This window comes from Panthera onca, chromosome D4 (assembly GCF_046562875.1).
Source record: "Panthera onca isolate mPanOnc1 chromosome D4, mPanOnc1 haplotype 2, whole genome shotgun sequence".
Lineage (NCBI taxonomy): Eukaryota > Metazoa > Chordata > Mammalia > Carnivora > Felidae > Panthera > Panthera onca.
In genome coordinates this window covers 3,648,488-3,664,644 of record NC_138351.1, presented here as the reverse complement: position 1 = coordinate 3,664,644, position 16,157 = coordinate 3,648,488, and the positions used below count along the sequence as shown (strand labels likewise).

The following is a 16,157-nucleotide window of genomic DNA, read 5'->3' as shown; positions in this document are numbered from 1 at the left end:
TTCCCCTCCCCTCCTTTACTTTCCCTCCAATCCCTTAATCTCTTACATTTTACCATAAAGCGAAAGACCTCACTGAGACATACATTTAGCAAGTGGGAGTCTGCCACTAGAGATTGTATCTCGAGGGACAGGTGCACCTGCTGTGTACCTGCACGCGCACCTGTCCTCATGCCTCCACCTGTGTCTGCACGTGGCTCCAGTCAACTCGCAGAGGCGTCTCACCGCTGGCCCCGTGTGATGCTCGTAGCCATAGTTTCCGAAATTTGGGAGGTAACCCAGCTTGCAAAATAAAAGGAAGAAACAGTACGTACCCGCAGCGACAGATTCTTCCAAGAACTTGTCTCAAACCTCAACTTAATGATGCTATGAGCAGACCTACAGAGACGGAAGGCTCAGGAAGCCAAGGACACAGGCTTCTGTTCAAATTGTCCTGTTCTCCAGGGTGCACACAGGTCTGCGAGCCTCAAATTTCCTCACCTCCTTGCTTTTAAAAAAGAAAAAGGAAGCACTGGGTGCTTTTAACCCTTTTATATTTTTTTCTTATTTGTTTCTGATGCATAAAACGTCACGATACCAGGGGACAGGAAACCTGGTCAGTTCCTATTTTAACCAAGCCCAAATGCATGTTCGCATTGTGTGTGGGTTCCCGTTCCGCACTGGCTTGTAACCATTATAATTGGAAGATGTTTCAATAAAACTAGCAATCCCAGGTTCGATCCCTTGTTCTGGTGCTCAGTGTGTAACTACTCACTGCTTTGTGCTCTAGTTGACCCAGTAAGAAAATGGTGTTTTGAAGTATCAACTAAGACAGGCTGAAAAACACTGTTAATCCAAAATCCCCCCAAAATATGCCCTGTCATCATAATCTGCTGTGATTACCAGTGTTCACAGGCCACTAGAAGGGGGTCAGGGTGCCGGCCAGGCTCAGAAAGTTTTGGGGGGTGGCAACAGGGGCGCAGGACGGGCAGCAGGCAGCCCCATCTGTGGAACTTGGTGTTCTGTGTGACTGGATGATGTCTAGAACAACGTTCTGAACACCAATACACTCCCCTAGCGTGCCAGACAATGATCAACATTGGCTTTAGAAGAGTTCTGTCCTGGCTTGACCCTAAACCATCTGAGGGACAGGACACATGTCATGTCTCTTTCCTGGCCTTCCTTCCCCAGAGCAGCGTTTCTCAGACTGGAGTAAGAATTTAAGAAGAAGAATTTCTTTGTGTATGCCACTAGTGTTGACTCAAATTAATTTTGTCACCCAAACATGCACAAAAATAAATCAAGTGTACATTCCTTGGGTTCATATGTCCTATTGAACTGTAAGCCCCGATCACGTTTGAAAGTTTAATCCTGATAAACACAGTAAAGCCAGAAACATTCAAAGTGACAGGAATTTACCGGGATGGGTGGTTTTGCTGACGCCACCCAGATCTCTGCTCTCTGAGGGACTCTCGAACCGGCCGCCACGGTGTGGAATCCTTCAAGGTCAGCATCTCTTTACTACGTCAGGCGCCTGGGTGACTCAGTCCTTCCACTAATTTATTCTGTTGAAGTAAGCACTTCAGTGATGCATCGTTGTGTGCAAATGTGACGTTAATTGCTTGAGTTGGGGCAAAAGCATCTAGTCTGAGTGTTCTTTTTTCTCGAATTCTTTAAAAACCTGGCATCTGTAATGTTGGAAACCCAAGTGACAACCTTGTCGCTGACATTGCAACGCAGAACCGATGACGCAGTGGTCATTCAGATGGTCCCGGATATTCTTGTATTAATTTGTAAGATTATTATGGCAACTAAAACACGAAGTTAGAAAGAAAGTCTGGTCACATCTCAAACACTGGAGAATATTCCTGACCAGCCCTAGAATTCCACGGAGCTCGGACGGAGAGACGCCGGTGCTGTCCTAGGACCCTTCCAATGCTGTCATCTCCTGAGTCCACAGAAAGCGTCCGTGACTACAAGCTGGAGTCCTTACTTGGCTGTTAGCTTCATATTCTGACCAGATCTTCCTTGATGGAAATGACTGGAAACTGGGTTGATGGTCTGTTTTTCACCCCCCTTCCCAGCTCAGGGAATATACCAGCAGACAGTGCCTAAGGAGGAGCCTGGAACAGCGTAGACGGGCAGCATACTGGAGGGACCCTTGGTGGCAACCAGTCATGTCAAAACCCGCTGGAGGGCCCTCCTCCCCTCCTCAGACCCAGCGGGTCGCTGTGAGTTCTGGGAAACCATGTACCACGTATGGAAAAGCACCCTGTGCCTGGTGCTGCCTGCTGGGGCGCTCAGTAATCATTGCATGTCCCCAGGCTCCCAGTCGTCCCCTCTCCCATCGGAGGGTTTTCCTGGAGCACGGCAGAGAGAGAAGGGGTCATCCCCTGCCCACGGAGAGTAGTAATGAAGGCAGTCACGACACAGAATCTTCTGGATGCTGAAAACCTGGAGCTCATCTGTAATGTTGGAGCCCTTCGAAGCAACGACATTTGGGAGAAATCTGCAACGACGGGGTGAGCCTTTACCGGTCGCCCCCCCTGAGACTTTACAAATGTTGAGAATGTCAGCTTTGCAGGGAACGTCTGTTCTGCTTTCCAGAATGAAGAGAATGATTGGTTCCTCTGCCTGTTTAGAGGCGGCCCAGCCTACGTCTGAGGACAGAGCCTCCTCCGTGCACGGATCAGATGAGGCCGCCACGCAGACTCGGATTTCACCCGGAACAGCCAGGCTACTACTCAGAGCTCATATGTGTGAAACATCTTAAAAGATTAAAGTTACTACTTATTTCCGAGAAGAAAAGAACCATCACATGTCATCCACCCAGGAAGGTGTTCCCAATCAACCTTTGAACGTCTGCTTCTGGTTTCCGCATGGCTACTAGACCAGCAGACCAGCTACTAGACCAGCTACGAGACCGGCTGGAAACTTGTCAGAAATGGACATTTTGGGGCCTCCCCTCAGACCCACAGAATCCGAAGCCCCAAGGCGACACCCAGCAGCCTGTGTCTCCACAAGCCCGTTGTGGGACTCTGACGCCAGCTTGGACTGACGACCGCTGATTCAGGCAGAGCTCGGGACAGTGGCTGTCAGCCTTGACTCACAGTAGAACCTTCTGGAGAGCTTCAAACCGTCCTGAGGCCTCATGGCCTCCGGTCCAGCAAGGGCGGATTATCCGGGAGCTGGGACTCGGGCAGCAGTGCGTTCAGAGCTCCTGGGGGGATCCGCCGTGCAGAGAACGGGGTGCCCGTCACACGGCCGTGGCCCAGAGCGTGGGCACAGACAGGCGGTGTCTGCACCAGAGCCTCAGGCCCCGCCCTGGACCCGCCGAGTCAGAACCCGCACTTCACAAGGTCCGGAGACTCCTGGCCGCTGTAGTGTGAGAAATACCGTCCTTCTGGGCTGTCCCTTGGGAGCGTTAGATTCCTGGGCTGGGTTGCGTAGTGTATGTCTGGCTGTGCTGTCTTGCTCGTGGTTAGTGACGTGGATGCCTCGTTTTTCTCTGACAGGACACAACCGACTACGTTGCGTACGTAGCTAAGGACCCTGTTAACCGCAGAGGTAAGCAATGCTCGACTCCTACAGTCTCTCACTCGTGCGCGGTCAGGCTGAACACTGGACGCCAGGTGCTCCCCCTGGTCCCACCCCCTCCGCCAGCACGACCCGTGTGTCCTGCCGTGCCGTTAACGGGAATTGAGGGCTGCCCGCCTTCTCGGTGGGGGCAGGAGACACCGGGCGGCCGGGGGCCTGAGACACCCACCTGCACGCAGGGAGTGCGGCTTGGAGCACCTGACCTGCACCTGTGGCTCCCGTTCGTGCCCTGAAAGCGGCCTCGGCCACACCCGGAACGCTGTGTCCCCCCCCCCCCCCCCCGCCCGGCCCCAGCCCCACCGCCAACCACGTCACCCCGAGAAGCCTACGCTGCCCTGAGCAGTCCACGCTCAGGTGCCATCCACTCGCACCCCACAAAGCTGCCAGGGCCTCAGACGAGGCTGGAAATGGGGGATGTGGGGCATTCACGAGCTTTCCTTTATGGAAAAGGGCCCTTTATTCCTAGACCTCCACACTCACCACCCTGTTCCTTTTATCACGTACAAAACCGAAGCCCCACCATGGGCGCCGACAGCCCGGGCGGGAGGGCTGACCACAGGTGAGTGCTACCCTTGGATACTGACGCACCCCGTGACCCCAGCTTAGAACTCGCTGACGAAGATCGCCAGGGGGTGTCGATAGCAATACAAAGCACTGGCTCCCCTCTCCTCCCACCCTCCACCCCAGGTACCGACTGTTAAGATTTTCTAGTTTGCTTTACGGGACTTTTCATCCACATACGTACGCGTATATTCTTTTCTTTTAAAATGTCAGTGCACGTGAGATCTTAGCATGCTGTCGTGCCCTCCCCCCGGTGCTGTGTCTTGGACACAGAGAACGGGTTGACTGTCCGCGAGGTGGCGCCATATGGTGAGACTTGTCCCCCAGGTGCACCGACCCCCCCCCCCCCGGGGTCCGCGTACAGACGCTTTCACTGTCGTGCGGCCCGACCTGGAGGCGTTTGCAGAGAGGTTAGATGGTTGATAGGTCAGTGAACCTTGCAAATCAGAAACCAGTCTGGCTGTAAAGATTTGGTCCTCCCCACGGCCGCCTCCTGCCCCACGCTGGTACTCGGTGGCGTGGCGGGACCGCTTTCCTTCCTCAGAGTCACAGACGATGACATCATACAGTGGTAGCACTTATTCTCCCCCAGATGCGTGGGTGTCTGGGGGGCGAGGGGGACCCCGCAAATGAAGCGCCATGTCCTGGATTATGACTGCCACGTTGTCACTCCTGAGCCAGAGTGGGGGTGTTCACAGACTTCTGAGGGTAGACGGGAAGGGGGCACGGGTGGTCTTGAGCCAAGGACTGTCCCTGAAACCCCTGGCTAACACGTGGAGCCCACCCCGTCTTGACCTTGCAGCGACTTTCATGTGATGACTGTGGATAACCAGCGCTCGGCCGGGTGAGGGCGGCAGGCTGGCCGTTCCACGCAAGCCCGTCCTTCCAGTGGGAGGCAGTTTGATCGGTCCACGAGGGCTCCCATACAGAACTCTGCACGGCGGTGGCTGAAAATGACAGAAGCTGTTGTCTCATGGTTCTGGAGGCTGGAGACCTGAGAGCAAGACACTGCCAGGGCCGCGCTGCATCTGAAGCCTGGGGCAGGGACCCTGCCTGCCTCTCCCAGCTCCTGGCGGTGCTCTGGCCATCTGGGCGTCCTGGCTTGTGGCCATGTGGCTCCAGTGGCCCATCTTCATGCCGCCTTCTGCTCCGAGCATGGCTGTGTCTTCACGTGGGCACCTTCTTATAAGGTGTGCGGTTATCCGGGGTTAGGGCCTGCCGTCCGCCAGCCCGCCCTCACGTCAACCGTGGTTAAGTTCCTGCCACTCCGATGGATTCCCCAGATGACAGACCAGTATTGGCTGGAAACCATGCTTGAGTTCAGGGGGTCTGTGCCTCCCTCCTAGGAGGCCATGACTGTTCAGCCTTCCTCCCAAGGGGTGAGGATTGTTGGTTTGCCGTGAAGAAGGGACCGTGGTCGCTGTTCCTGGGGCATTTTCTAGTTGGGTAAGACCCCAGATGTCCAAGGGGCCCCTACCAGTCCCCGGTTGGCGGAGACGGCGGCCGCGTGCCGTGGGGGCATCGCTCGCCTGTGCTGGTGGAGCAGGTGTCCCGCAGACGCCGTGGGGACAGCATCAGGTGGACGGAGACCCCAGCCCGCAGCCCGCAGCTGTCAGAGGGCTGGGCTATGGTGCAGGCTCCGGACGTGTTTGGAGCCAATGGGGAAACCGCGAGCTGGTGTCCCGATGATGACCTCTGACCAGCAGCGTTTGCTGTGTGTGGAAGACACGTGGGGCTGGCCCGTCTGAGGGAACATGCCGTCCCCCCGCCCCCACCCCCGCCTGTATGATTACGGGGGCCATAGTGCGTGTTGCTCCCGAGTGCCCTCCGTGACGCGGCCCGAGGACGTCTCTTCCCTCGTGTGAGGCCAGCAGCTCAGAGGCGTGAGCGGTTCTCCCTAGAGCGACCTTGTTTATTGGTCTGAGGGGTGGGGGAGACGACGTGGGCACACGAGCCCCACCCCAAGACCGCCCACCCTGTAATAGGAGGGCCAGTTTCCCCCAGAAGGGACGGAACGAAGAACGGCCCCATTTTGTGGCCCTCACGTCCGTTTTGGGCCACATTTTAGGTTTTACGACGTATTTGAGTCTTCACGGCACCACAGCTCTGTACGTGCCTCTCAGTGGTCTGCTCCTTCGTGGCCCCTGAGTGACGCCCCCAGCTCTGCCCCCTCCTCAGGGGCGGTCGCCGTTGGCGAGGGCCTCACCGTTCCTGTATGTGCCCAGTCATGCCGGTGAGGGGGTGAGGGGAAAAGACTGTTGCGATGCTCTCAGAGAAAACAGCAGCCCCGGAGACCCTCACCCCAGAGTTCGTTTTGGATTTCGAGTGCAGTCTGGAACAGAGAGGCCCCGGGACAGACCCTCGGACCCCAGCCCTCAGACAGTGTTTTCTCAGGCCACCAAGGACTGCAGGTGCCAGAGCCGGGAGGGAGACATGATTTAATTCTGCGGCTACAGCTTCTGCCGCCCCCGGTTTCTGACCGCCAGGACTCGACCCTCGGCGGGACAGGGTGCCTGCTTCTGCTGCGGCCCTGCGTCTTCCAGTTCTCAGGAAGCAGGCTTCCAGCTCCCTGCTGTGTAAACAGGAGCAATCGGGCAGCCCCCTGCCGAAACCCGTTCTTCCTTCACTGCGGCTGCTGTATCTCTTTTCAGAAGAACAGTGAGCTGCACACCGTTGGCCCTTCCCGTCTCTACTCTTCCCCGAAGCACCGACCAGGCAGCCCTCGGCTGGTCCCCCTTGGGGGTGGGCGTGCGTGGCTGCAAACAGGCAGGGGGGGGCTGGGGTTCTTCCCCTCCCTCCTGCCTAGACTCCCGCCTCCTTACTAGCTGGAGGGACACTGCCACCCGTACTGCTTAATGCACGACCCTGCAGCTCTAACAGCTGTGTCATGTGGGCTCGCCCTGTGCCTCCCGGGCTGGTGTTTAATAAACTAAAATAATATCGATAATCAGTAATAAAAACACAGCCGGGCATCTGTCTCCTTGGGACAAACCTCTTGGCCATCCCCAGTGCTCCCAAGGGCTCGCGCTGCGATCCAGAGCCTCAGGACGTGCTTTTCCCTGGGTCCCCAGGGTGCTCCCCTGCAGCCCGGGGGACAGGAAGCCCGCGGACCCCGGGGCTGGTGGCCGCCGTCCGCGTGGGCTCCACGGTGCCCTGCTGGCTTCGTGCGGCAGGAGGGCCGTTTGGTGTGCCTCCCCCGAGGGTTTCTTTCCCCGTCGTTAGTAACAGGATGGGGCAGCGCGGGTCACACAGGGAGGCCTGGGGTTCCCGGGGGCGCACAGACATGGATCTGGGAGGAGACCTCGTATTTCTCGGGGAGCAGAGCGGGCCCTGTGCCCCTGTAGCCTCTTCTCTGGCGGCTCCACACGGATTGTGCCGCAGCTTGGCCTCCGGGACGGCGTGCCCTCGTGGGACAGTGAGTGCCTGTCGCAAAGCCGCTGGGAGCTGCTCCAGGCCCCCCGAGGCCTGCCCTCCCCCCCACATCGGGCCACAGGAGCCCAGCTGTGATCTGCTCTTTAGCACAAGCTGCTTGTCTGAGAACCTGTGCCAACAGCCAGCCCCACATTTGAGAGGCACCCTGGCATGTGGCGGGGGGTCCCCGTGAATTAACATCCCCTGAAACTCCTCTTTTGAGGGGTTCTTACTGTTCCGAGTTGCCGCATTCGGTGAGGCCGCTTGACTCCCACGAGGAAGTGAGCGGACAGCCACGGAGTGGCTCAGGCGTCCCTCAGCGGGAGCCGGGTTGGGACCGTTGTCCAGGCTCAGGGGGCCGGAGGGGGACCCGTTCCTTCTTACTGCCACCTTCTTTATCACGACGTTTCCTTCCAAACCCTGTTTCTCTGTTGAGCTCTGAGTTGGTATTTTGTAGACGGTTAAGAAATTGTTAACCATTTTGAAATTTAAAAATTTTAAATGTACTTGCAAAGAGGACCTTTGGTGTTAGAGAGCAGAGCCCTTAAGAAATGCATCCCCGCGGTGACGCTTCGTGGCCGTGGCCCAGGGATTGGGCTGTGGGTGGAGCTGCCGGGACAGGGAGTGGGGGACGGGGGCACCTCCCCAGTGGGAGCCTGGCGGCCCAGCGTCTCTAACAGGCCTGTACGTTTGCTCTCCCAGCGTGTCACATTCTGGAGTGCTGCGACGGGCTGGCCCAGGATGTCATCGGCTCCATCGGACAGGCCTTTGAACTCCGCTTTAAGCAGTATTTGCAGTGTCCTTCCAAGGTCCCCGCTTTCCATGACCGGTGAGTAGCGCTGTGACCCCCTGTGCGCGGGCCTTCCCGCGTTCTATGGGCTTTCGTCTGAGAATGTCTCAAAGGAGAAACCACGAGATGGCCTCCGTGAAGTGTGGTCTGGACAGACGTGGTCGGTCACGGGGCTCCTGGCTCAGATGCACCTGGCGGGTCTGGGCCGGGGCTTGGGAGACCCACCGTCGGAAGGAAGCCCACGGATGGCTGAGGCCCCGAACGTTGGGGAAAACATTTTCTAGAAACTGTAGAGACAGTAGCCAAGGTCACGGAAACGCACTGTAATACCTTCCTGCCGTGTCCTCTGCAACCAGGTGAGATTTCCACGTGTCGCCTCCGTGAGTCCTCTTCTCACAGGTGGGATATGTCCCCCGTCCGTGCCACTGTGGTCAGCGCGGTCCTAACTCTGGGCCCTTCCGTGAAGCCCTGAGCTGGGTAGCCTGAGGACCCAAAGCCTCCTGTGGCCCTGGGCACGCCTGCCCCTTGGCCAGGATGAATCAGCAGCATTCTCTGTAAAAAGGGAACAGCATTCTCGCTTTTTTTTTTTTAAATTTTTAGGGGCGCCTCGGTGGCTCAGTCGGTTAAGCGTCCGACTTCGGCTCAGGTCATGATCTCATGGTCCGTGAGTTCAAGCCCCGCGTCGGGCTCTGTGCTGACAGCTCAGAGCCTGGAGCCTGTTTCCGATTCTGTGTCTCCCTCTCTCTCTCTGACCCTCCCCCGTTCATGCTCTGTCTCTCTCTGTCTCAAAAATAAACAAACGTTTAAAAAAATTTTTTTTAATTTTTATTTACTTATTTTGACAGAGAGAAAGAAGAGGGAGGGGCAGAGAGAGAGAGAGAGGCACAGAATCCCAAGCAGCCACCGCACTGTCAGTGCAGAGCTCAACACAGGGCTCGAACTCACAAACCGTGAGATCGTCACCTAAGCTGAAGTTGGATGCTTAACCGACTGAGCCACCCAATGGACGGTTGTTGTTTTACGTGTTCGGTGAAATAGTTCATACAAATACGAATTGTAAAACAACCTTCAGGATCTAGCATTGAGTTTCCTTCAGACATAAGAATATTCCATGCAGCATAAAGTGTTAAAAGAAAGCCATGTGGGGGCATATCAATAGTCCGTCCTTGATCGGACTTGCATAATGAAAGCCTCTTCTAAAGGTGTGTTCACTGCAAGGACTTGCATAATGAAAGCCTCTTCTAAAGGTGTGTTCACTGCAAACAAACCTTTATTTCTCCAAAATTCGCTTTTTCACTGTTGCTCTAAAGTCTGCAGCCCCGTTATGTGACTCAGGCACGAAGGCCTCGTTCACACCTCTGAGCTCTGCCCCTTTCCTGACTGGGTCATTCTCAGTCATTTTCTCACCTACTGGGAAGTGGCCTTTTTTATTTTTTTTTTTGGTTGTTTTTGGTGGGAAATTGCCTTTTTGTTTAGGTTGTTTTTGGTGGGGAGGGGCAGAGACAGAGGGAGAGAGAGAATCCCGAGCAGACTCCATGCCCAGCGAGGACCCTGACACGGGGCTCTATCTCATGATCGTGAGATCATGACCTGAGCCAAAATCGAGAGTTGGACGCTTAACCGACTGAGCACCCCAGACGCCCCAGAGAGATTGCTTTTAAGGCGATTCATTTGGGAGGTGCCTGTGAGGACCCCGCTTTTCCCCGTTGTCAAGCTTCCCTGCGCTCAGACGGGCCTGTGTGTGGGAGGAGCAGTTAGAAAGTGTCAGTTCCTACCCCATATACACACCCACTATCCATAAACTGTGTATACTGTGTATAAAATTTTAAAGTTCACTCGTTCTCCTGCTACTTGTCAATTTCGTGTATAATGGGACCTAGCCATTAAAAAAAGGAGACCGGTACATCTGTGCTCCCGGAATAAACCTCAAAAATCTGAAGTGCAGTGAAAAAGGATATGAAACACGGAAACTTTAAAACCAAACAAACAACATAGGTGTAGTTTGCGGATAACACGCACGTGTACGACGCGTGTATAACACGTCAGGATATCCCACACCATCTCTGGAGTATCCGGGGACCAGGCGGTGGTGGGTGGGATTTAACTGTATTGGTGGGTGAGTCTGACGTTTCATAATGAAAACATTCCAACAGACGGTGAGCCCTTGCACACACACCTACATGCCACCGCTCACATTTTACCGCTAATATGATGAATCTGTACACCCGTGATGAATTTTATTTCTTAAAAAAAAAAAGTGGGGCTCCTGGGTGGCTCGGTCAGTTGAGCGTCCGACTTTGGCTCGGGTCATGACCTCGTAGTTCAGGGGTTTGAGCCCCGTGTCGGGCTCTGTGCTGACAGCTCAGAGCCTGGAGCCTGTTTCAGACTTCTGTGTGTGTCTCTCTCTCCCCCTTTCCCATTCACACTCTGTCTCTCTCTCTCCCAAAAAATAAATAAACTTAAAAAAAATTTTTTTTAAGTAGGGGCGCCCGGGTGGCTCAGTCAATTAAGCGTCCGACTTTGGCTCAGGTCATGATCTCACGGTTCATGAGTTTGAGCCTCGCGCTGGGCTCTGTGCTGATAGCTCGGAGCCTGGAGCCTGTTTCAGCTTCTGTGTCTCCCTCTCCCTCTGCTCCTCCCCTGCTCACACGCAGTCTCTCTCTCAAAAATAAGTAAAGATTAAAAAAATATAAAAAAAAAATTTTTTAAAGTAGAAAAAGCCAATAGAGCAAAATGTTCACACTTACTGTCCATGGTGGATGCGTATCTTTTATGTTAATTATTATGCTTTTCTGTACTTCTGAAATTTACATAAAAGCCAGATAAATCTATAAAAATTATATGCACAAAAATGGGTGGGGAGCTCACTGAGTTGCCGTGCTCCTCTGAGAATACACTTAAGGTCAGAATTTTCTGTGTAGTTTTTTATATCATCAAGTTCGCCAAAGTTTTGGGGAAAGAAAATGAAGCAGGCAGGATCTTAATCTGTTGAGAAGAATTTCAGCTCCAAATGCAGGTATGGACATAAAATTTCTTTAAAAAATATTTTTTTAACGTTTATTTATTATTAAGAGACAGAGAAAGAGCATGAGCATGGGAGGGGCAGAGAGAGGGGGAGACACAGAATCCGAAGCAGGCTCCAGGCTCTGAGCTGTCAGCACAGAGCCCGAGGCGGGGCTCGAACTCACAAACCACAAGATCATGACCTGAGCCAAGTAGGACGCTCAACCGACTGAGCCACCCAGGCGCCTCCAGTTATTAACATTTTAAACTTCTTCCCTGTTTCAAAGATGAGTGGAATTTTCCAGAAGGTAGGACAGCGATGAAGGCAGAAGTATCTGGCCAGCCCATTCATCTGCTTTTCATAGCTGAGATCTAGATAGTGAGGAGGCAGTGACTGAACTCTCTTTTCTGGGGTAGCAGGTCCTAACATTAGATTTGTTGGTTTTGACAAAAAACTCCACTTTTGGCTAAAGCCCTGGAAAACCCCTCTTCTAACAGAATGCAGAGTCTGGACGAGCCTTGGACTGAAGAGGAGGGGGATGGCTCAGACCACCCGTACTACAACAGCATCCCAAGCAAGGCGCCCCCTCCGGGGGGCTTTGTGGACGTGCGGCTGCAAGCCAGACCCCATGCCCCTGACGCGGCCCAGGTAAGTCCCACACCCCTGCCTGGGTCTGGCCCCTCGAGCACTTCCTTCCATTTTCTTCCACTGTGCTCACAGGCTGGCGTTCTGTCCGGTCTCTGGTGCAATAACTCACCTGCTCCCTCCCCTTGGATTACACACGCAGACACATAGGGGAGGCTTTTGCTTTAACGTCCTAAGGCGTTAATCACATGTCTGGGAACTAGGTTGTGATTCTGGAGGTGCAAGTCTGGGGGGTCTCCTCTCCATCCCGGGGCGAATGCCATTATCCTGGGAGCTTCGCGAGGAGACGAAAGAGTTCAGGACTTTTCAAAGGCTCGGGGTGCTTTCTTTCCCCCAGAAGACAGTGGGTGCGGGCCCTTAAAATGATGAGCGTTTTATGAGCCTTCCCTTTTCTTCATTTCCCTGAGTTTTCCTCCAAATCAACACCGTTCCAGTAAGGCGATTGCTTTTTAGAGTTACTGCGTCTCAATTTCGTGACAGAATTTTGTGAGGTCACCCACCTTATGCAAATAATAATGACACTGACGAAAGTGGCAAAACAACACGGAAATCAAGCGTCCGCAGCTCTGACGCGGAGAGATGGACGGGGCGGACTTGCCCGGGTGTGATTGGCTGGGGGAGGTGCGTTCCGACGTACCTGAGCTTTACCCGAGGGCGCGTCGGTGATGTGGCCGCGAGTATGTAGGAGAGCCCCATTTTCGGTCACACTTAGGGAGGGCTGGTGGCGTGAAATGAAAACAAGGAGGGGCGCGTGTGGTTTTGATGAGACGCAGCCTCTTCCCCACACCCGTGCAAACGCGTTTCCCGAACCCTAATGCCAGCCGCGAGGCAGGAAGGAAAAGGTGGGTGTGATTGGGGATGTGGCGGACCCGCCGTTGGGGTCCCTTCTACTGGGCTGTGGCTTTGGGGGATGGAGAAAGGGGAAGAGGCAGCTTTTCCTCTGGGCATTTACACACGTCTGTAGTTTGCAGGCAAAGAGCAGACGTACTACCAGGGGAGACACCTGGGAGAGCCGTTCGGCGAAGACTGGAAGCAAGCACCTGTCCGGCAAGGTGAGGGGCTCGGCCAGGCGGGAGGGAAGAAGACACGGGAGCACGCGCTCCCGGCGGGGACTTCGACCGGGGGCTGGCGGCGCACGTGTGAGGCGGCGAGACTGAGGCCCCCACCCGTCGCGGACACAGGAAGGAGGGCTGTGGGGGCGCCGCTCGTGCTCTGGTGCCTCCACTTTGTCCCAGCGCTCCCCGTTCGCGTGCACCCTGGATGCGTCCTTGTCCTTCCGGCAGGATGGCTTGCCTACCAGGGGGCTGAGGCGCGGGCCTCCCCACGGGCCCGCACCCGTTCGGGTGGCTGGTGGCTGGGGCCCTCTGACGTGTGTTTTGCGCTGTCCCTCAGCGCTCCAGCGGGGCTGTGCCCCACGACTCCTAACAGGAACTGGTAGCTTTCCCTTCCTTGCCTGGCCCCCGCCTGCCCTGTCCAGGGTCAGCTTCGGGAGGGACGGAGCCCACACGCACTAGAGGTGGCGTGGATAATCAAGTCCCACGCGGGCCCTGGGCGCTTTCAGGGGCGCTTCCCCATCGTGTCACGTCGACTGACGTGTCCCCACTTGCCACAGTTCGGCCATGACCAGGAGCTAACAGTAGGCTCTGTACACCCGAGCGTGTCCGTGTGTGTGTTCTACAGGGGTCTTTCGACGTTCAGCTTCTTCCTGAACTCCCTCAGTAGCTCGGGGGTCCTGACTCCTGGCTGCTGACCCCTCAGGGTCTGAAGGAGAAGCAGCAACGGGGAATTAAGCTCTGATTTCTGATTAACGCGTCCACGTATGTATGTGTGACCATATTTTGGCTTCATGTCGAGGCCGTCCCCACCGGGGAATAGATGACAATACATTTCTGGAACTGCCCCCTCGTGAGGCCGTTTCCGGCCTCACCTGCCCTCACCTCCCTAAGGGAGGACCCGTGTGTGGGGCCCTCAGTACAGCGTAAGGCCTGGTGGAGGCGGCCACGCAGCTCCCGCTCCCAGTAGGAAACACGTAGCAAACCAGAGTCCGAGCTGTGCCAGGAGCACCTTTTTTCTATGTTCTTACCTCTGTTCTACAGACATTTAAAAAGTATTTCTAGGGGTGCCCGGGGGGCTCAGTCGGTGGAGCGTCCGACTTCGGCTCAGGTCATGATCTCGCGGCTCGTGGGTTCGAGCCCCGCGTCGGGCTCTGTGCTGACGGCTCGGAGCCTGGAGCCCGCTTTGGATTCTGTGCCTCCCTGTCTCTCTGACCCTAACCCACTCGCATTCTGTCTCTGTCTCTCTCAAAAATAAATAAGCTTTAAAAGAAAATTTAAAAGTATTTCTATAACACGTGTGTGCTTGACCACATTAACAACTGCTAAGGACCAACGGAGACACATCGTTTACAGCAGATGCTGGCTGTTATTGAAAAGTATGTCAGGTTCACTTGAAAATGAGTCTCTCCTTGTGTGTTCCCATTCCACACCCCCCCCCCCCCGACCCCGGCCAGATCAGGATCAGACAACGTAAGAGACTCCAAGGTAGAAATGCACCTGAGGGTCATATGTCTCAATGAATTTCAAGTTCTAAGTTGAAAGCAATAAATATCTTTTTTCCATCGGGTAAGAATATCCTCTGTTAATTTGCTGGCAGCCGTTGTCCCTTACCGAAAATTAACACTCGGTGACCCCATCGTGGTGTGAATGCCCCCCTGTCCCCAGCTCTGCACCTGCCATGGTCTCAGTGGGAAAGGGCCATCGTCAGGAAAGTTACTTGTTGGGCTTTTGATCTTCTCCTTTTAAAACTTAGTTTGTAAAAAAAAAAAAAAAACAAACAACAAACTTAGTTTGTAAAATCCTTCGTACAGACTGATTTGCTCGCCACGTGCACGCATGCACACGCACACACACACACACGTGAGCGGCAAGGAGCCACTGTGGAGCCAGGACATGTAACACAGGAGTGTCCCATGAAACATGAAGTCATACTCAGGAACAGGTGTAGACACACGAAGGACTTTTAACAGGACACCTGCGTCCTCTCGCAGTGCTGTGCTGCCCAAGCCCAACAACAGGCTCTGGGGAAAGCTTAAGAAGCCCTCTTGCCAACTGGATTGAGCCGCCCGTGGGGTGTGAAAGGTGACTTCTCTCCAGAGACAGCGCTGCCAGAGGGCGGTGGTCCTGAGAGTCTGTGTAAGTGCGTCACAGACGGGGCTCCCGTGGCGACCCGAGCAAGTGGGATCAGGCACCACCATCACCCCTCGGGCCCCAGACCAGCCTTGGCACTCTCGTGGCACAGCTGAGAAGTCCCGTGGGGGCGCTGCCCCTGGGTGGGGTCCTCCATCACACGCCCACCCTGGGCCTCCTGCATGGAGCCTTGGGGCATGACGAGATGCTTCGTTTTGTAAGGAAGGGGCCGGGCATCGCGTGGCTAGAACGGAGTTGACTTACGAGGCGTCCGCTTACACCGAAAGGGAGAACAAGGCGATTTAATGAGGCTCATGGTTCTGCTGCTGCTACCTGCTCAGGGGGCTTTGTAAAGGGGACGAGGGACCCAGGCAGCTTCCGCCGTGGCGCATCTGCTCCGCTCACCGACCCCGGTCGGGGCCGGAGTCTCGGGCAGGCCCGTGCCATCAGGGTGTCCATCCTCGGGGGCTGGCATCTTGACATGAAGGTGGGGAAATGGTCCCGGCCAAACACAACAGTGGTGACAGGGTCAGAAGAGGGGGATTTAGCCAGTGGGGACCCACAAGAAGAATAAGCTACCAGATAGCCCGTAGGAACGCCTCCGTGAAGTGTTGGGTGGCTTACGGATAGATGCGCGAATGGCCTTCCCCTCGTAAGAGAAAAGAGCGCTGGTTTTCTCGTTGCAGGGTCCTTGGACACCTACAGCCTGCCGGAAGGGAGAGCTCACGCGGGCCCCGGGGAAGCCCCCACCTACGTGAACGCCCAGCACATCCCGCCGCAGGCCACGCCGGCCTCCGGCAGCAGCACAGAGAGCAGCCCACGGAAAGACCTCTTCGACATGAGTGGGTTTCTTTTCACGTGTGGTTTTCTTGTCTTCCGGGGTTGCTTTCCGCTGTCTGAAATCTTTGCCGCGACTGCACTTTCTGCTGGCAGGGTTTTGATTAACGGTGATGTGAATTACCGCCCCAGCTGAAAGAGGACCACCAGT

General features: G+C 55.2%; 1 protein-coding gene across 3 annotated transcripts in view; it reads left to right on the top strand.

The window, feature by feature from the left end:
* SHC3 (SHC adaptor protein 3) overlaps positions 1-16,157 on the top strand; it is a 104,523-nt gene that overhangs the window by 66,145 nt on the left and 22,221 nt on the right. For all 3 annotated transcript variants that reach the window (XM_060610247.3, XM_060610245.3, XM_060610248.3), the window contains 5 exons: positions 3,492-3,543; positions 8,248-8,374; positions 11,837-11,987; positions 12,949-13,036; positions 15,856-16,011. In XM_060610247.3, coding sequence (XP_060466230.1) covers positions 3,492-3,543; positions 8,248-8,374; positions 11,837-11,987; positions 12,949-13,036; positions 15,856-16,011 — 574 coding nt within the window. The remainder of the gene's footprint in view (positions 1-3,491; positions 3,544-8,247; positions 8,375-11,836; positions 11,988-12,948; positions 13,037-15,855; positions 16,012-16,157) is intronic.